The 21,751-nt window shown below is 42.2% G+C and overlaps 1 protein-coding gene and 1 pseudogene across 7 annotated transcripts in view; both read left to right on the top strand.

Annotated features, from left to right (window-relative positions):
* Window positions 1-1,299: 1,299 nt before the first annotated feature.
* Window positions 1,300-2,193, top strand: LOC136957945 (C-X-C chemokine receptor type 4-like; annotated as a pseudogene).
* Window positions 2,194-16,412: 14,219 nt separating this feature from the next.
* nsmaf (neutral sphingomyelinase (N-SMase) activation associated factor) overlaps window positions 16,413-21,751 on the top strand; it is a 177,908-nt gene continuing 172,569 nt past the window's right edge. For all 7 annotated transcript variants that reach the window (XR_010878311.1, XM_067251515.1, XM_067251514.1 and 4 more), the window contains exon 1: window positions 16,413-16,486. Coding sequence is in view for 6 of the 7 variants with exons in the window: in XM_067251515.1 (XP_067107616.1) it covers window positions 16,449-16,486 (38 nt within the window). In the remaining variant the exon portion in view is untranslated. The remainder of the gene's footprint in view (window positions 16,487-21,751) is intronic.

Below are 21,751 nucleotides of genomic sequence, written 5' to 3'. Positions count from 1 at the left end.
CAGTTGTTCATCCAAGGTCACTTCACGCCCTGAGTCGTAGAGGCGAGGTAATCCCTCTACCCACATATCCCAGACCTCTCTTATCGCCGCCAACTTATCCGTTGCGCGTCTCGCCGCTTGTGTCCCAGGGTCGTCAAATCGTATCGTTGACGAGTAAATGTAAAAAGGTTTGAGCGGCATTGTAGCACGGAAAATCGCTCTGCCGCTTTGTGCATCCCATAGACTAGTGGCTGCTTCACCTCGGGACTAGCACCCCTGCCAGGATTAGCAGCCCTATGTAGGAACGTAGGTCAGTGGCATCCATGGCTTTCCACTCTTCTCCGCGTTTCAGATACCCTTCCCGATTTGTCTCGTCCAAGATTGCTCTTTCGATTTGTGGCGTGACAAAGAGTAAAAACGTGGAGACGATGTCGTGAGCGTGGGAAACAGCGTAAGCTGTGGGTCCGGGGGGCCTCTCCGTGTTTTTATGTTGCGATGGCATCCTCTGATTCCCATACGGAACCGAAGACCATTGGATTTTGCAGTTTTTGGACACGAAAGTATCTATGTCCATTTGAGGGACTTGATCCTCATGATGATAATTTTCGGCTTTGTCTTCTTCGGGCGCCGACACGTCGCGGCGGTCTGCGTTGCGCTCTTCCCCGCCTTCTTCTTCTTCTGACACATGCTCTGCATTGTACTCTTCCCCGTCGTCTTCTTCTTCTGACACATCCTCGGCCTCCTCTTCAGAATCACCTTGCTCGACATTTGCAAACATCTGCTGTAGAACTTGCAGCGCAGTGAAATCCCCAGCCATAGATGCGTGACTCTAGACCAGTGTTTCCCAACCGGGGTGCCGCGGCACCCTGGAGTGCAGTCTGATGAGAGCAGGGGTGCCGTGTAAAAGACCTTCAACCAGTAGCAGACTGGCCATCGGGAGCACCGGGAGAATTCCCGGTGGGCCCCCAAGGCCGGTTGGTCCCCAAGGCCGGTTGGTCTATTCCAAATGAACGTCTGTGCAGCCCTTACCCCGCCCCCTTTGTCTCTCTTACACACAACAGTGACACCGAGATCGAAAGCTAGCTAGTAGAGACTATATAACAATCGAAAACCAGGCAAAAAAAACGTAAGGGGCTGAAAAATAAAAGACAAAAAAACATCACCTTCACAAGACAACGTTTTACCAATTGAAAAACGGCTATATTTATTTTACATAAAGCTCAAAAAACTATTTTCCAAAAGATTTTGCTCGCGCGCCATGCGCGTTTGTGTGAACACATTACATGGCGAACAAAACTAATTCTGATTCTGATGTAGAAGATGACACAGAGTGTTTATCTGATTGTCCCCAGGTCCAAACTGAGTCTGACAGAGAGCTACCGGCTGCACCTCTCTGCTGCCGATCTTCTCTTCATGCTGATGCTCCCGTTCTGGGCAGCGGATGCCGCGCTGACGGACTGGCGTTTCGGATTAGGTGCCTGTGTGGCCATGCACGTCATCTACACGGTGAACCTGTATGGGAGTGTGCTCATCATGGCCTTCATCAGTATGGACCGCTACCTAGCAGGAGTCAAAGCAACAGACACGCACACCTCAGGCATGAGACAGCTACTGGCACGGAGACTGGTGTATGTAGGTGAGCTAGCCTCATCCCTTATCTCTCTCTCACGTGCCCATGCCTCAGATGTACTTGGTACGTCTTCACTTGTATTCTCCATCTCCTGATCTAACCACCAAATCTCCTCTTTGTCTCCCTTATCCCCTCTCCCTTTCCAGGAGCCTGGTTGCCAGCGGCTCTCTTGGCAGTTTCAGACATAGTGTTTGCCAGGACTCAGGAAGCAGGAGATGGGGTGATGGTGGGCCAGCGCTTATACCCAGCTGACAACGGTCCTGTCTGGGTATCGGTGTTCCACCTGTAGCTGGTGGAACACCGACTGGTGTAGTTTTGCTGGTGTGTTACTGTGTCATCATGTCCAGGCTGACCCGCCGAAGTCCTCCGGAGGTGCAGAGACAGAAGCGCAGAGCTGTCAGGACCACTGTGGCATTGGTCCTCGCATCACTGTGGATGCCCTCATGCGCCTACAGGTCCTTCCCAGGGGCTGTAGTCTGGAGGTGGTGCTGGGTGTGTGGCTGGCGGTGGCTGAACCAATGGCATTTGCCCACTGCTGTCTAAACCCACTGCTTTATGCCTGTACACCGACGGCGACCATGTAGAGACAGAAATGACATGCCGTCGTGTAAATAAGATAAATAACATAAGGCCATTTAGTTTGTTTAATAAAAGAGCAAGCTGTATACCCGTTTTATAGGAAAGGTAACCTTAAATGACTTATTTTGTGATCGGGCGCTATATATTTTTATTTTTTACTTGACCTTCCAGGAGGGGGCGGGGCGGGGTGCCCTCCTAATATAATGGTAGGGGAAACACTGGGGTAGTCTGTTGATCCATGACTTTATCCCTTGTCTGAAAGATAAACCTTTCTGTAAATATGGTTTGTTGGTCACTGTTGTTGTTGTTTTTAAGTTTGTTTACATACAATAACATTTCTAATTAAATGTTCTCACTTTTTGTGTTACTCTTCCTGTCTCTCAGAGTTGTCAGTGTGTTTGTGTCTGTTAGTTTCAATTATTTTGGAGGTGTTTACCCCTCCCTACCCAGTTAGTGCTGGTAGTCTTGGATGTGTCTATATTACTGTTATCATCATCACACACCCAACTATGACTCAACTTTGACTCATGATGGTTTCTGAACAAACTCATGTCAAAAGCACTGAAAAATTATATTGACAATGAAACTAGGTTTCAGACTAGTGGCTTGTTTGACCAGGTGTTTGTAAGTGAAAGGGTCACTGCATGAAAGCTGGTGAAGGAGACCATATAGACAGTTAGTGTGAAACTTGCGTTGTGAATCGGTTGCCAGCTGATGGAAGAAAGGGGGGAAGTTGAGAGGGGGGTGGTTGTCAGTTCATTTTCCAGCGCCTCATGCACACACACACAAACATTTACCACTTACACATTTCCACCTGGTGAAGGAAGAGAAGGATTAGGAGATAAATACATGGAGAAGGAAGAGAGGATATACCAAGGAAGCAACACCTAACTACTGTATACAGATATTGTGTAAAACCTGAATGCATGATGATGTTTCACTCTATTTTTGTATTATGAAAAGTTGTCACAACATAGCTGTTGGTCACAACGACCCGAAGACAGCGCAAGGGTTCTACTTAGTGGTAACTGGTGATATGTCACGTGATTTACCCCCCTTCAAATTCCCTCCCCTACGCATCTACGTTGTTGTATTAGGAAAATCACGAGAGTGGCGGTGTCGTAATACACAAAGCGGACACGGCAGGGGGGTCACAAGGACCCGGAGACAGCGCGAGGCTGGCGTAATAGACAACGCAGACAACGCTGTGGCTCACAACTACCCCGAGACCGAGTGAAGGATAAAGAAAATGTTTCACTTTATTTATCGTGAAAAGTTGTCACAACATAGCTGTGGGTCAAAACGATCCTGAAAGGTAGCACAAGGGCTATGACAGTCGTCCATGTAAAAGTTCCGATTGACTGTGCCAATTACCTCATCAGAGAAACTGTTCTGATTATCTTCTGTAGTGTCGTAGAGCGTAACAAGCACAGCTGGGAGATGACACTGCCCCGAAGAGATGCACAGTCATCCTATATTCCACAAATTCTTGATTTAATTCGCCTTCAGGTCACCACAAGAAACGCAGGAAATCTCGATTGTCTAGGGCTACCTTTACTTGGTGGAACATGGATTGAACATCAGCCATTATGGCCACAGGTTATTGTCTGAAACGTGTAAGACTCCTAGCAAAGAACTGGTAAGATACAAGCATGGATAAAGAAAAAGAAAAGAAAAATACATTTTACTGATAGAGAAATTAGAAAACGTATAGCGTTGTATACTGAGAATAGAAGCGTGCTCACAGGGAAATGTAATAATATCAACACAAGCAAACAGAAACAATCAGCTTGGAAATCGATCACCAATACAATTAACAGTGGATTTGTGCGATCACGGATGACTCAATCTTGCCTTAATGCCCTTTCCATATGTTGCCTATAAACAAGACGCGCTGCATGTGCGATCAAACTGTTGTACATTATAATTACCATGGATATTAGTCCGATTTTCCAATTTACGCCTGCTCCACACTAGCCGTAAAATGTACACCCAGGTGCAACACACAAAGGGCTTACATTTACGACTAGTGCGCCAGTTAGACTTAAATTGGTCGTAACTTTCAGTTTTACGTCCGACGTAGCGTTATGCCCAGGTGTACGCCCAGCTGGTGCACTCGGCTCCTGGTAAATCGTAGAACCGTTTTCCAGTGAGACTTGGGTCCGTGTACCTTGTGGCCATTGGTTTTTCTATTTTGCAACCCGTGTTGACAAACGCAAAATAGGGCCGTAATATCGTTTTGTCACTTTAGTAAGTCGAACACACATTTAAGTATAACGGCTTGTTTTTGGTTGTTTTGTTTTATTTTGGAATAACGGAATAACCATATAACACAAATGGTATTACGAGCCATTTACTCGTTTGTTTGATTATTCCATATCCTTTATGCTGGTATCTGCAAAAAATGAAAAATAGCCTCGTAATATCGTTTTGTCCATTTTGGATGTCAGAACCAGATGATGGGGAAAGGCTTGGTTTCCGTTGTTTTGTTTCATTTTGGAATTACGGAATATCCATATAACACAAACGGTATAACGAGCCATTTACTCATTTGTTTGATCGGCCGTATTATGCATACTGGCACAAGTGAAAAAGAGAGAGAGAGGGGGAAAAATGTGAAACTATTGGGGGTGTTATTACTTGCGAACACCAGAGGGCAGCAACGACTAGCTTTAAAAAAAAATGTTCCTGTGATCTGTAGGCCTACAATCTTGACGACATGGCAGCAGGTTCTTTAGTAGAAGACACACACACCAAACTGAAGGCACATGTTGACCGCGTTTGCTAGTTGCTACTTAGTTAATAAATCTTTGATGAACCCAAGTTTCTTTAATATATATGAAGTTTCTTTAATATATATTAGAAACATTACAAGACGGGGCTCCAGTGTGTGTTCAAACAAGGCCAAAAGTGCCAGACGGTATCAATCACACCCGTGCAAGTAACACTCCACGCCCCAACCCTCCCTCCCCCCACCTAAATTACGCTTTCAGTTCTGTTGTACGTCTTAATGAAGTGCATTGAGGCAATCATAGTAAGAAAGGTAAGGTCATGTGGGAGACCTTTGCAGTTTACATAGACACACAACTGACAGAGGCACTGTTGTGGATACTTTTTCAAAGTTCTGATCATATTCCAAATTCAACTTCTTCAAAGTCCAAAAACAGTACGGAGCAGCAACGAGAGGGTTCCCAGGAAAATCTGATTTCCCTTTTGTCTGTGCTTCACCTTTTATATCCAATAAATTACACCCCTGAACTTTTAAAACAGATCTATTGGCCTACTACAATTGTAAATATCCTACGACTTCTGCTCCAATTGGGCCTTGATGCAATGCCATTGAATAGTTTCTGCTGTTTCTGCCACGTTTTTGGGGACTAACCAGGGACCAAACCAGTAACTTGTGCCCAGTTCCTCTTTTCTGCCCTACTACATGTGTTTTCCAACACCAGTTGCAATCAACCCTGGGTTATAGCCCTTCACCATTGCATGGTGCCATTCATTCTTCACAGGTCACACCCATCAAGTCAAAGTGAAAAGTAACTGTTTCATGTAACTTTTATTCAGTTTGGATTAAATGTAGAGTTAACTTGACCCAAAACATTACATTTAAATCTATTCAATTTTGCAAAAGGCCATTGTAGGGACAATACAATTGTTGTCCTTGCATCCATCAATGTACAACACGTTTTAGCCTACATCAATGCATTCATACCCTGTGACACACAATTCAAAAATGTCCTTTGAAAGAAAATTTTTGTTCTGCTTGTGACGATTTGTATATCAGCCTACACTTCTGTGCTTAAAGTTAGTATACTATCTTGGGGGGGGGGGGCAACAGTTACATTGGCCCCTCTGTTAGAGGGGCCAGTTACATTAAACATTATTGTTGTCATATAGTTTTCTTCACTGCAGTGCAGGCATTAACAGGCAAAAGCAGTGGCACCCCCAGAAATGTTTTATAGGAGTGGCCAGATGGGGCCACTGAAATCCTGGGGTGGCTTTCCAAAATCACAAGTCATAACTGAATTTCAGCAATTGTATTATGCTGTTGTAGTATTTAGGTTAGTTGAAAACATCAGCGGACTGGGGAAGGGTGACAGGATCTGAGTGTGGAGATACGTGGATTTATATGCCGGAATGTTTTATATACAGTACACGGTCATCTTTTGTGCAGGATACAGAGAGAATCAAATATAGAGACTTGTTTAAACAATTGGAAAGCGTGAGAAGGTAAAGAAGTGAGTGGAGAAAAGAGAAGCAGAAAAGTGCAACACCCTCCCATTACCATTATCTCTAATTCACTCTCCTGAGTCTCATCTGTGTTGTATGTCTGCAAACATGCAGTCATTGGACTTGTGTGGGGAGGGTTTGACAAGTGTGATGACTGTATTCCTCCACAGATACCATGGGCTTGGACATGGAGTTGGACCAGTTACTTTTCACTTTGACTTGATGGGTGTGACCTGTGAAGAATGAATGGCACCATGCAATGGTGAAGGGCTATAACCCAGGGTTGATTGCAACTGGTGTTGGAAAACACATGTAGTAGGGCAGAAAAGAGGAACTGGGCACAAGTTACTGGTTTGGTCCCTGGTTAGTCCCCAAAAACGTGGCAGAAACAGCAGAAACTATTCAATGGCATTGCATCAAGGCCCAATTGGAGCAGAAGTCGTAGGATATTTACAATTGTAGTAGGCCAATAGATCTGTTTTAAAAGTTCAGGGGTGTAATTTATTGGATATAAAAGGTGAAGCACAGACAAAAGGGAAATCAGATTTTCCTGGGAACCCTCTCGTTGCTGCTCCGTACTGTTTTTGGACTTTGAAGAAGTTGAATTTGGAATATGATCAGAACTTTGAAAAAGTATCCACAACAGTGCCTCTGTCAGTTGTGTGTCTATGTAAACTGCAAAGGTCTCCCACATGACCTTACCTTTCTTACTATGATTGCCTCAATGCACTTCATTAAGACGTACAACAGAACTGAAAGCGTAATTTAGGTGGGGGGAGGGAGGGTTGGGGCGTGGAGTGTTACTTGCACGGGTGTGATTGATACCGTCTGGCACTTTTGGCCTTGTTTGAACACACACTGGAGCCCCGTCTTGTAATGTTTCTAATATATATTAAAGAAACTTCATATATATTAAAGAAACTTGGGTTCATCAAAGATTTATTAACTAAGTAGCAACTAGCAAACGCGGTCAACATGTGCCTTCAGTTTGGTGTGTGTGTCTTCTACTAAAGAACCTGCTGCCATGTCGTCAAGATTGTAGGCCTACAGATCACAGGAACATTTTTTTTTAAAGCTAGTCGTTGCTGCCCTCTGGTGTTCGCAAGTAATAACACCCCCAATAGTTTCACATTTTTCCCCCTCTCTCTCTTTTTCACTTGTGCCAGTATGCATAATACGGCCGATCAAACAAATGAGTAAATGGCTCGTTATACCGTTTGTGTTATATGGATATTCCGTAATTCCAAAATGAAACAAAACAACGGAAACCAAGCCTTTCCCCATCATCTGGTTCTGACATCCAAAATGGACAAAACGATATTACGAGGCTATTTTTCATTTTTTGCAGATACCAGCATAAAGGATATGGAATAATCAAACAAACGAGTAAATGGCTCGTAATACCATTTGTGTTATATGGTTATTCCGTTATTCCAAAATAAAACAAAACAACCAAAAACAAGCCGTTATACTTAAATGTGTGTTCGACTTACTAAAGTGACAAAACGATATTACGGCCCTATTTTGCGTTTGTCAACACGGGTTGCAAAATAGAAAAACCAATGGCCACAAGGTACACGGACCGACTTGCAATCTCTGGCTCAAGTTTGAGAGGAATTTGAGAATTTGAGATTTCCTTCCTCATATATGTGGCCCGGTAATGTGACTGAACAATAGCGACGGGGCAGTTTGAAATTATTAAATGTGGGTTGTTTTATTCCAGACTGCACTTGTAGTTGTGCAGCATTAATTGTGCCGCATCCGGGGTCTATGGAGAATGGCTTTACACATGCAACAAATGGATTTCTATGGCAGCATAGACAACTGTAGCAGCCTCTTTTCCTACAGGAAACATACACAGATAAAACATTTATATTCAGCATACAACACAGCTGCTTCATTTCAATCACAAATATAAATGATAAATCTCTATTCACAATTAACACAGTCCTGTTCGGATTTATATATCCTGAGCACTATTCACATTGTCATTTAAACATTCACCGTAATGAACAAACATGCTAGTGCCACTTAAAAAAGTAATGAAACAAGTTACACGTGCTATTCCGCATTGCAGGTATTCATTTACACACAGCATTTGTTGAACCCCTTGTGTTCAGTAGAAAATGAATACAAAACCTGCCTTAACATTTCACAAACATAAAAGTTACATGAACATTAACCCTTTTAAATGAACAAAACTCATTTTCTGACAAAAGTAAATCACTTACGATGATGTTCCACTGTTACTCGACAATAAGCACGGAGGGCCTATGAAGCACGTTCTCTCCCCTCTTAATTCAACAAAATAAATATACTTTAACCTCAAAACACATACCATGTTGCACAACCATGAGTTTAGTCCTTTTAGATATTTTTGAAACTGATCTTTTCATCCTTTCTCAACACATTTACACTCTTGGTGATGATTAGCTCTTCACGAGGAGAAGAACCTCCACGCTAATCTTATTAGTTATTCTCTGATACCCAAAGTCATCCGTGTCACCAACCCGATATAAACAGCTGTATATGTTATTACAAATGTAAATTCCTATTATTTTGTAGTCTTATACATTTTTATTATAATATTTTAACCCTGCATAAGCACCACCTTGCTTGCAGTGCACCTTGCATTAACGGCATCTAACCTCTCGCGGCGCTACCGGGCCGAACGGTAACTTGCAGGCCTGTCTCTTAAAGGGCCAGCGTGACATGGGATCGCTATCATTTCAACCTTTGATAGGCGGTTTAACTATTAAAATCTTGCCCCACTTTCCACCTGGCTACATATATTTAACATCATCAGGTTTTCTGAGCAAAATGGGGCTGTGTTGCATGGATCAAGAAATGCATACGTTTGCATGACTTTGTCTCCTTTGCTGGATTTGACCTGAACTGTTAGGGTGGCTAACATCCCTAATCCTGGCCCCTGTATGACCACATGTTTGCAGAGAGAGCAGTGCACTGTTCACCGACGTTTCCTTGGGCTGTTTATGATCTGTGTTGCTTGCTCTCACCTGATGGTTGATGTGAAGGACGCTGGGATGGTTTTGGCTGCACATATTGCAAGTCAAGCGCTTATCGCAATCCCTACTCTTATTCCCAATGCAGAGGCAACCGAAGCAAACTCCTTTTTCTTTTAAAAAGTTAATCTTGTCCCTATGCGTTTTCTCTCCGTCAACCGTGGACACCGCTCCAGTGGGTGACCTTGAGAGCAACACACACAAATGTTGGTGTTCTTTGCAGATGAACTACTTTGCCACTGAACCTGATTGTACCGTATTTTTCGGAAAACAAGTTGCATTTTCTATAACCAGAAAGCACCCCACCAGTGGGAGCTTTGTGTTTGTAAATCGGATTTTAACACGCACTGAAATATATGCCGCACTTGATACGGGAACAATGATACGAAGCAATGCACGAGTAGGCTATAGGCAATCTTACAGCATGCTGTAACACACTTTGGTTGTGGACAGTATGTTATGCGTGGCAAAATCCATTGTTATGTCTGCTAACTTATTTTAGATTGGGTGACCAGATGTCCTCTTTTACCCGGACATGTCCTTTTTTTGAGACCTAAAAAATGCGTCCGGCAGGGATTCCAAAATTGTCCGGGATTTTGCCTCGTCGGATATTTGTGTTTCTCTGGGTCTTTCACACACTATTAGGCCCTTAGTTTTGGAAAGGGTATCTCCCTTACGTTCCACCTTCTTGCGCAAGCTCTGACTGTAGAGCTCTATTTCAGATATAGTATAAGTTCAGAGGTGTCAAGTAACAAAGTACAAATACTTTGTTACCTTACTTAAGTAGAAATTTTGGGTATCTATACTTTACTGAAGTAATTATTTTTCAGCCGACTTTCTACTTCTACTCCTTACATTTTCACACGGTTATCTGTAGGTGTGTGTTCAACACACTGTCATTGAAGCCACAGATTTAGCCTGGTTGTTAGTACAGCCGCGAACAGCGCAACAGGTAGCCTACCAGAGCCCTGCAATGACATTTTATAACAATAATAATAACAATATAAATGACAACATATGTTTAAAAACAAACCAGTTTTAGTTAAATTATAGTTTAAATTACTTTAGAAAGAATCACTGTTGACGGCTGGCTGGGACTAACGTAAAGCAAACCGCAACTTCCGCTATCTCACCGGAAGTTGCACCCATAATCATTTCTACAGTAGACCCCCTGAGAATAAGGTGGATAAACACTGATATTATTTACCTTTTCTTACAGCTAATACATTTACATTTATACATTTAGTCATTTAGCAGACGCTCTTATCCAGAGCGACTTACAGTAAGTACAGGGACATTCCCCCGAGGCAAGTAGGGTGAAGTGCCTTGCCCAAGGACACACCGTCATTTTTCATGGCCAAGAATCGAACCGCCAACCTTCTGATTACTAGCCCGATTCTCTAACCGCTCAGCCACCTGACTCCCATACATAACTCCCTAATATTAATACTATCATTAGTTCTTCAGCCTACATGTTTTTATGAGACTATTCAATTTCTCAATTAAAATGTGTATTATTATCATTATTATCATTGTCATTATTCTTACTAGGCTAGGCTATCCTACATCTCTCAGTTCCCTGGTCTTCTCTGCCACTGTGCACACCAAACGCGAATTAAAGCACCAGCTAGTAGGAGCTACTCGTGGAAGCCTACGCTGGCAAATGTCATCCAACAACTTGGTGAGCTTTGCTGAGCGGGAGAAAAAGGAAGCCAACCCGGAGAGGTGTGAAAAGAAGACCTTGCACTCTCTTATCTTGGAGGCTCCCTGTGCCATGACAAGACTGAGAAAATAGGAATAACAGTGGGCCTGTGGAATGGTTTCCTTCACTTTCGCTTGCACCCCGTTCAAACCAGATGCCATAACGTCCGCTCCATCATAGCACTGAGCGACCACTTTGTCAGCCTGTGGCTGTGTAGACAGCCACACACATTTGTAAATTTGCTCCGACTTCTCGATAACCTAGGTAAATAAACACTCCACGACGACTTACAAAAAACCGTTGCGCCACCTACTCTTCTGGCGGTGAATTGTTTTCAGCACCCACAGCCTACGGAGAACCATAAACAAAGTCTATCCGTCCGTATCCGTGCGTATCCGTGCGCCCGCCCATCCGTAAACGGAGACGCAGAAGCATATTTCGGCCTTTAGTCTAGGTTGCAAAGTCCATACTAACCGATACGTTTAAACTAGTTAGTTTGATACTAAAGGCCGAATTATACTTCTCCGACTCGTTACGGACAGACGGACGGACGGATGCTGATTTACATGTACTTTTTAGCTGAATATGAATTGTAAAAACTTACAGCAATGGCGGTCAAAGGATTCTGTTCGTCCTGTTTATCACGGCAACCCCGCCCCCGCCGCAAGCGGTTCTTAATACGGACCAATCACAGCCAAGAGGTATCCGTAAAATGACGGACGGACAGATGGATAGTCAGGAAAATCAGGAGGTGCACAGAGAGAGAATTCCTCGTCAGAGATGGCGTTCCCTGTGTCCGTCTCCGTAAAAACGGAGAAGTATAAATCGGCCTTAAAGCTGAGACGATGTTTGGTTACACCACGGATACGTACGTTTCATCTTAGCTACACTGGCGTAAAGTCGACACTAACCTAAATAATGTCGCGGAAAGTGACGTTTTATCTTTCTGTGGCCAATTAGTGATAAGCACTATTCTTGATGCAGTGTTTAGTACCGTGTTGTCAAAAAATATATTATGAAAACAGCTGACAAATGATAACGCTAGGTGGGTTTCATAGACTAGCTACTCAGCTAACTTAGTGCAAGCTAACAATGTAACTTAACATACATCTGTGTTAGGCACTCTTGCATTTTATGCAATGATCATCTCGGAAATAAAGTACTTGTGTTGTCATTCATTGTGTTTACTGTTATTTTTAATGTGACCGTGACAGTTTTTGTAGGCAAGAACGTGAGTGTTTCAAACATGTCTCTCGTGCCCATCTGTAAGTTTGAACACTTAGCTACGCATCTAGAAGAGGCTAACGGCAAAACGATAATCACGAAACAAAAAAAAAAAAGGTATCTAGACTACGTAAACTAGGAAAAATTGTTAGGTGATAACTAAAGTACTACCTTAATCTTCATGTAAACAGCTAGTGCAACACAGTGAAGACGAGTGGTGATCGGTGATACCGTCAACTCTTAAGATATCAGGCCAGGGTTCATAACGGTAGCTGCAACAGCTACAGTAGTAACAAGCTGTACTAGTACTGTAGTAGCCTGCTGAAGTTACTGTATTCTATTACTGGGCAGGCGAAATTGTAGCTAACCTTATAACAAAAACATAATGATGGCCTACAATGGCAAACTGTTAGACTATCAATTAGAATTGTTTAAAGTTAGCTATCTAATCCAAAACGGGGTTATATTTGCTCTTCAACAATGTAATGGTTCCGTCAAAATGGTACGTTAGTCAAGTTACCAGCTTTGCTAGTTAATCTAGTTTAATAACTGCTGTTGACACATTAGTTGTACTGTTTCAGGAATTTGGCAATGTCTGACCGTAGGCCAAGAAAGAAAAACTTCACACATGAAGAAATCATCATCCTGCTTTCAAAATATAAACTAAACAAAGGACCATTAGAATCCAAATCTAACACCTTTGTAACAAATACAATTAAACAACAAATATGGGAGGACATCACAGACACCATCAATTCGAAAGGAGTGGAGCACAGGGATGTCAAGGAAGTTAGAAAGAAGTGGAGTGATTTAAAAATGCAAGCCGTTGAGGACTTTACACGAAATGTCCCAACAGGAGGTGGTCCAAAGCCAGACATGGGACCATATTCCAGTCTTGTATTGGACATTGTTGGTGAGGACTCCCCCTCAGGAATTGGGATTTCATGTGGGGTTGAGTGTGGAACAGCAGAACTCGCACCAACACCAGCACCACCTCTCCCTCATACAGCCGAACAACCTCTCTCCCCACCTGCAGAAACATGTCTGCTTGAGACACTTCAGGATGGCTCCAACACCCACCTACCACCAGCAGCCAGGTGTGCTAAAGGCAACAGAAGGCCTCCTACTCCTAGCATAGAGGATCAAATCAAATTTATTTGTATAGCCCTTTTTACACGCAAGCATGTCACAGAGGGCTTCACATACGCCCATAGAACTGCCCCTCAACCAACCTAAACCCTCAAGGAAGACAAGGAAAAACTCCCAGAAAAACTCTCAACAGGAGAAAAAATGGAAGAAACCTTGGGAGGAGCAATTCAGAGAGGGATCCCCTCCTCCAGAGACAGTTGGTGAGAGAGAGGAGCAGAACACAGGCTAAACATAGTCATACAGTGTCGATGGGCTTTGAGAGACTTTGACGCCGTCTAGGTCTAAGGTCAGATTGGAAAAATTATTTCTATATTTTTAGGACCGAAAATTTGAACCTTTGCAGTCATCCAAGATCTCAACCTAGAAACACATTTTTCCATAGCATGTGGAAATTCTCCAGACTTTATAGACATATATAGCTGAGTATCATCTGCATAACAGTGAAAATTTACACCTGAGCTTCTAATTATGTTTCCTAAAGGCAGCATATAGAGGGAGACTATTGACACACTAAGATGTCAACTCTTTAAAGCGGAAATTGAAAAGCTCAAACAGGAAACAGAAAAGATACAAGCAGAAAAAGAAAAAAATTTGCTTGAAAAGATCAAATGGAACATAGAAATATTTACACTAAAAGAATATCTTAAAACAAAGGGATACGTCATCACACTTTCAAATGAGCCATAGCATTCAGACAACTCTTAGGGCAGAATAAATGGATGAATAATAATATTTATTACTATTTCCATTATATTTTCTTATTGATAATTATTATTTATTTGTGCAGTTTCTTATTTCAAATATTTGGATAATTATTTTTTAGCTATCGTGTTCTTGTTTTGCAGTAGGCCTAAATCTAATAAACGTATTGCAATATCCAGTTTTTGTTTACATAAAAGGCTATGTGAGGATCCAGAGCCTGCAGTGCTTAAAATAACGTAGGCAATGAAGTTAGAATAAAATATAGCTGGATACCAGGCACATCGGTTCTTCAGAACACCTATGCACCGCTCTACCACATTTCTGGTCTTGGTGTACATTTTACATTTACATTTAGTCATTTAGCAGACGCTCTTATCCAGAGCGACTTACAGTAAGTACAGGGACATTCCCCCGAGGCAAGTAGGGTGAAATGCCTTGCCCAAGTACACAACATCAGTTGGCATGACCGGGAATCGAACTGGCAACCTTCGGATTACTAGCCCGATTCCCTCACCGCTCAGCCACCTGACTCCCTCCCTGGTGTGTGCTGAATTGTAGCACTGCTCACTGACACTTGCTGGGTTTAGGTATGGGGTCATAAGCCATTTTCTTAAGGGATACCCTGAATCTCCTAGCAAACTCCCAGGGTATCTTCCAGCCTCAAAGTCTCTCCAAAGGCTAGATTGCTTGAGGATGAAGCTGTCATGCTTTGCCCCTGGCCATTTGATCACCGAATTTGTGATTACAAGGTCAGCATCACATACAATCTGCGTGTTGATTGAGTGGTATCCCTTCCTGTTCACAGTCATTCTCGTTTTTTTTGGGTCCTGATTCTGATGTGGGTGCCATCTACACAGCCAAGTATGTCAGGGAAACCGGCTATCTGATGGAGTTTCTGACGGGTCGTGTTTTGTGGCTCAAGCTGAGTTGGAAACTTAACATACTCGTTCAAGCGCTTACACAATGATAGTGCGACTTTTCTAATTGCTCTACATACAGTAGATTTATGCACTTGAATTGAATCCCCAACCATGTTTTGAAATGAGCCCGTAGCGAAATAGCGTAATGCCAGGCACACTTGTAAGGACGGACTTAGGGCCCCGTTTCTGTCGGAGTCGTGCTGCAAGTCTGCAGCTAGCAGATCGGTAATTTTCTGTATCTCCGGTCTTGGAAAACGAAAGCGCGAGTATAAATCAAAGTCGTCATACATGTCTAAGGGGTGTAACCTATCGCGAAGAATACGTTGCCGACGCAAAACAGGCATTATTATAATCTCCTCTAAATGATCCCACCTTTCAAAACGATGCGCCATTCCAACCGTTACTTTACGGAGGACTTTACACCCACTTAGGGCTTGTAACTTATGTCTACTTTGGAACTTGTTAAGTTGGTGCAACGCTTAAATCTTAGTAGTGCGTAAACTCCGACCTAAATTAGTAGATACGTTCAAACTAGGCTACGTTTGAATTTACGCATAGCTGGTGCAACCCAGTGCTGGGTCGTAGGTACTTGAGAGAGGCGGCGCCTTCCAGCAAGGGGCTTCAGGTCCTTCAGGCGACCCCCCCCCCCCCCCCCCCCCCAATTCCACTTTACAGGACCGTTGCAGGTTCTGCAATGGAACTTTCTATTGAGTTTCGCCTCTTGTGCTTTCATACTTTCTTAGTAGGCTACTCAGCATTTCCGTTTGTGTGAATTCACTTTCAAAATAAGAGCATTACCTGAATTGTGCCGTGAAACGATAATTAGGTGGCACTTCCCACGAGCAGTTTCACAATTAACGAGTTTTTTGCGGTAATATTACAAGTACAACAAAGGTAAAAAGCGTAAGATATTCCATTTCTGATTTCTCTTGCCTTCCTGAATGCAATATGGCATTATATGTTTTTTCCATTGCTACCCTTAATATTCTTTCTGTAGTAACAGGTAACGATTTGATTATTTTCTAGTATTAGTTGCCCATTATTAAATACTATGGGCTTATTTATTTTCCAGTAGGCTAGTAGTGTTTTTGTATTCTTGTTATTGTAACTCCTGTTTATTGGTCTACCATTTTGTCAAAATAAATGTTACTTTTCACATTCAAATAATGAAAAGTAGCCTAAATATTGTCTTGCAGCTTTAATTATTGAAGTTTTGGAAAAAATTAACCGGAAATTAAATGATTTGAGGCTGACTTCCCCCCGAACTAGGATTTACGGAGAGCCTATGTGCAGTCAAAACTCTAGTCATGGCATTTATCAAGACAAGCGGGCAATGTAAAGAAAGGTAAGTTATTAAAACTGTCATGCTGTGTCTTCAAAACTGACGGTTCAATATTCGCAAAATTCTGTATTCAATAGCCTACACATACGTGCATTTGACCACCAAGCCTGTTTCCGCATGCAGAGGTCGGACATCTCGTGTTATTTCTCCGTGTTTTTGCTTGGTCAGTTTATTTACATAAGGGAACCATAAGACAATTCAACGATATACGCGGATGTCTTGTATTTAGCCAAGTATTTTGTTTTTATGTAATCGTTTTGCGATTTCAGTTGGACCATTTTAGTGTAGTGTTTCGCCCCCGGTGAACATTTCGACACTGACAGAGACTCATCCACAGGACTTTTTTTTACTCCAAGCGTCACAGCCGCGGAGACTAGAAGACATTACAGTTAAGTGCCATACCTTGCTGCAAACCAGTGGCGGACTAATTTTTTTTCAAGGGCACCAGCTGCATGTGTGGTATACAAACTTCTCTTGCTTAACCCACTATATGTAGCCTACAGTTGAGGGACATAGGTTTGATATCAGCTTATGCATCGACATAGATAGTAAATGCGAGCGGTCATAAATACTCAAGTTATGAAATTTATACCAAATTACCTAACCTTATAAAACAACTATACCATCTATCGGTTAACTGAATTCCTCTTATAACATACATTACATATCTGTGAAAAAACTACATTAATTTAATAACATACAACCCCAATTCCCCAAAAAGTTGGGACGTTGTAAAATAAAATAAAAATACAAAATAGAATGATTTGCAAATCTCATAAACCCATATGTTATTCACTATACAACATAGAAAACATGTAAAATGTTTAAACTGATGAAATGTACCATTTTAAAGAAAAAATAAGGTGATATTGAATTTGATGACAGCAACACGTCTCTAAAAGTTTGGACAAGGCCATGTTCACCACTCTAGCATCCCCTCTTTTTTTTAATAATGGTCTGTATCTGTATGGGAACTGAGGAGACCTGGGGGGTGTTCCATCAACGTCGCTAACACGAATAAGTCTCACTTGGGTAAACGTCAACTTACACTTAAGCCTCAAGCCGTTCCACTAACAGGCAACCCTAATTCAAGCTAGACCTCAATAAGCTTAGACTGTGCAGCCCAGATCAGGCGATCGTCGAAAAGAGTTATGTTGCAAAAAGCAAAGCGTAAACCAGCGGTGTTGTTTCAGCAGCGTAAATTGATTTTGATTTTTTTTGGAGTTGTCCCCAAAAACGGCAATGTTGCCGCAATTAACATGGCAAGGGAGACAACTTGTCAAACCATTACGACTGTTAAAATGCGTAAATTGTAGACCTACCAAATCTACTGAACATATATATATGCATATGCATTTAGGCCTACTGATAATTAGCGTAATTTGATGAGCTGTCTGAAACCGTTCTGACAGTAGGCTAGCCTATGGCAGATATTCTCAACAGGAGATGGAGAATAATAGCCCAAAAAAGAACGTGGCAGCAATTGAAAATTGTAGGATAAAATTCAAAACAATGAAGAAGGTCATGGTTAATTGCACTTGATGTCGGCTAATAATGTTTTTGTAATGTTTTTGTCTTCACATCTTGAACAAAATTAATACATTACTTCAAAATAACTTTGCCACACACATTTATTAACTGATAGGCTAAATGCTGAGCTTTAAGATAAAAGGGAAAGATAACCATGACTAAAATGGGAATTCACAGAAATAACTAGTATTGCACAGATCCAGCACCGACTTTTAGATCAGAAGGTGACCCAAACTGTAGCACACTTTGCTTGGCAGAACAGTCATTTAAAATTGCTCAGCATGACTAAGAATATATCATTATTATATTACGCGTGCATATTTAATCCAAATCCAATTATTACTATTCTGGCTGACAGTGTATGGACAGCTGCCCCATATTTCCATATTTCCAAATATCATAGTCTGCCTCCACAGATCCAGAGGGGGCTTGGACAGTGACAGACTGTGGCTGTGCCAAGTGTTGTCACAGCCTCACTTTGGGAAAGCATGCCCGTAGTGGGAACATTAGGGGAGATTGTTGGGCACAGCATCTAATCGTCTTCTTTGGAAAGGGCAACATTTGGGACACTGTCATGTAGGGGCAGCATAAAGGGCATGGGAACAGTCCAATTTAGACCATTGTAAGGGCACCTTATATACTGCATCACATTTTCTCTACTATAAAGGAACTCATTAAGATATGTTTTTACATTTATAGAGGGTACACTGTCATTTATTGCATGGGGCATCCTATGCACTCAAGCATATTTCACAATGTGAATGGCAGACAGTAGGGCCATTTTTGCCACTCTAGAGGGCATTTTAGAAACACTTTTTCAACCATGGGGGCACCAGGCAGTCACCCCCTGAGTCTTCCAGTGGGCCTGGATATACCCATGGGGACAGTATATTGCACCTATAATATTGGGGAAGCCAGAAGGAGAGGTTTGAGGCTTGTCAATATATAGGCTACTTTAAACAATGAAAATACTTTATACAATTGAATAAAAAGTCTCCTTGATTCTTTTGTTTCAAGATGACCTGAAACTGATGATAATATTTAGGTACTGCTTTGGAGCAAGGTATACCCTTCATAATTCCTGGCATAGTTGCCGTTCAAGAATGTCCCACATGCAAAGACACAGAGATGCAGACAGACTGAACAGTGTCAAGGCTTGGCTACAGTGAGTTTGCTTCCTTGTGTGTGATTCCAGCAGACTACATAGTCTAGGCCTACCTACAGACTGCAGTCTACTACTCTCCTTTCTATTACTTTCTACAAAGGATGGTAGGCTGCTTTTATGTGTTCATTGTCATCCTTAAGAGTTGTTAAAGTGTTATTTTATGTATATTTATGTATTTATAAAAAAAAAGAAAGACAATTACATCTATCTAGATAAACTATGCTGGGCCTGCCGAACTTATACCTCTTCCACATATACTGGTCAGAGAAGCATTCTGTTTATACAAAGAGCGTCATCTGTTTATACAAAGAGCTACACAGGGCAGGTTGGCCAGACTCACACACGACAACTTTGACGAGTGTTTTGTAATTATTCTGACACCTTCAGTTTTGCCAACGCTCAAATCCTGACCAAACAGTTTAATTGAATAAAAAAATAGTTGAAGAAAGGGTTTTAGTCCGCCTCTTTACTAACGGAAAGACTAAGTTTAATTATAAATAAAGTAAGCAAACAGCGCTTGATCGGATATGACTGACGTCAACGCAGCAAACCACGAGAAGCTGGAATGTCCGACTTTGCAGAGGCGTTTTCAACTCCTCCCCGACTGCAAGCGGCTACTCTCGCCGGTCGTTTCATGCAGCCGCAGTCCATGTCGAACGCACCTAATGACCCGAAGAGAACACAAGGGTTAACCAACAGTTTTACAGCCTGTTCACTGACAACACCTGCTCAGAACAAGTAGTTCATAGATGTATCCAGTGTGTATCGGTGAAACTCACTCCTCAGGTATGTAACAGGCCACCCGCATCAACGGATTGCCAGCTTTTCGTTGGCGTAGTGGTTGTGCTGAGGATGTCAGAGGTGACAGGTTCGAACCCAGTGCGGGACGAACATAGGCCCGATACCTCTGATGGAGCTTTCAATACTTCGTCTGTTATATTTAATTGGCCTAGTCTTATTTTCGTTATCACACGATGACTGACATATTGTCACATTATAAACATCTCTTTCCAAATAGGCATAATAATTTTATTAGCACTAAATACATTTAAGTGTTTTGCATAGTCGATGTTATAGGTCACTTTTAAAATAATGTCATATTTTATAATGATATCTTGGCCATGGATGCATTAATCATGGCTGCCTCTCAAAGATGTCAGGTAAAAAGCAATTAATTAATAAATGTATTTTGACCCCCTGACGACGACGACGGGGGGGGGGGGGGGAGAATGTCACTCTTGCCTGTCTTAAAAACTTGAGAGCCCTGGGGTCTCATTTATAAAGCTTGCGTACGCACAAAACGGGACTGAAAATGTGCGTACGCCACTTTCCACGCAAAGGTTGTGATTTATAAAAAACAAACTTGACGGGAGAATGTGCGGTCCTCCACGCAAACTCTGACCCTACCGTAGGCCTACGCACATTTTGGAAACAGTTGGAATTGTCGACGCAGATGACCGTAGGCTACTGTAGTCAGACTGCAGAAAGTAAATGTGGGAAGAACGATTACTCGTAATATTTATATATTTTGTTTTCCTCACACGTTTTTTTCACCCGATTTCATAATTATCATGAAGATTAAATCCAGCAGTGTTATTTTGCGCTTGTACTGAGTGATAATTGTTCCATAAACACCTTGTACAATCCAACTCAAATTTTAAATAAAATTCAGCGCTGCATGTCTCACCATCAGATTGTCCACTACGGGATGTAGGAGGGGGAGATGCCCGAGCCCGACTGCATGGAATACAGGATAACATCACATATCCTACCTTTTAGATAACTGCAGAACACATTGTATAACTAAATATATTTCTTTAATACTGTGCATATATCATATGTCAAAAACTGGAAATACAGTCGCTAAGCTCCCGCGCAATCGCTACACTCTACGTCCTCGTTATCAGTCCAGACTTCAATAGACAACTGTTCAATAACAAAACGCTTTTGTTTTCAAAATTGTATCTCGACTCGCGGTATCACTGGCACAGTTGACGCCACTCGCACTGTTTTTTTTATTGGTGATCCACTGGCCACCAAATAATGTGGTTTTCGGGCCTCCGCCAATAGGCTAACAGTGTCTGAGAAGTTGTCATCCGCCTTGATTCACCGTAAAGAAGAATCGCATGCCAGGGTCATTCATGAGGTGCTTTGCATTGACCATTTATGGTCAAAAATGGGCGTGTTTAGGGCGGGGTAAAATTGTGGGTAGTCTGTGATTTATAAAGGGAACATTGCTTACAGGTGTGCATACGCACGGTTTTATAGATCGGATTTTTTTGGGGCGTATGCCATTCATGGTGCGTGTCTGTTTGGTTGCTACGGTGATGGCGCAGCTGTGATAGCTAACGAGCTAGGCAGAGAGAAAAACGAACATTTACCTAGCATCCACACCTCAAACAAGTTGACCTAGACGCAAAACTACACGTCCAATCAATAAAATGAGGATATTTTCCGAGCCCCAAGACTATGCCGAAACTAGAGATGTCCTTTATATGTCTGTGCGGTCAGAAATATCTCTACCGGCAGTTTCGAAATGGTCATCCTTCTTGCTTTCTCTGACGGATTTTACC

This window comes from Osmerus mordax, chromosome 15 (genome assembly GCF_038355195.1).
Source record: "Osmerus mordax isolate fOsmMor3 chromosome 15, fOsmMor3.pri, whole genome shotgun sequence".
Classification (NCBI taxonomy): domain Eukaryota; kingdom Metazoa; phylum Chordata; class Actinopteri; order Osmeriformes; family Osmeridae; genus Osmerus; species Osmerus mordax.
Note: the sequence above shows the minus strand (reverse complement) of the source record. Positions and strands in the feature narration are given on the sequence as shown.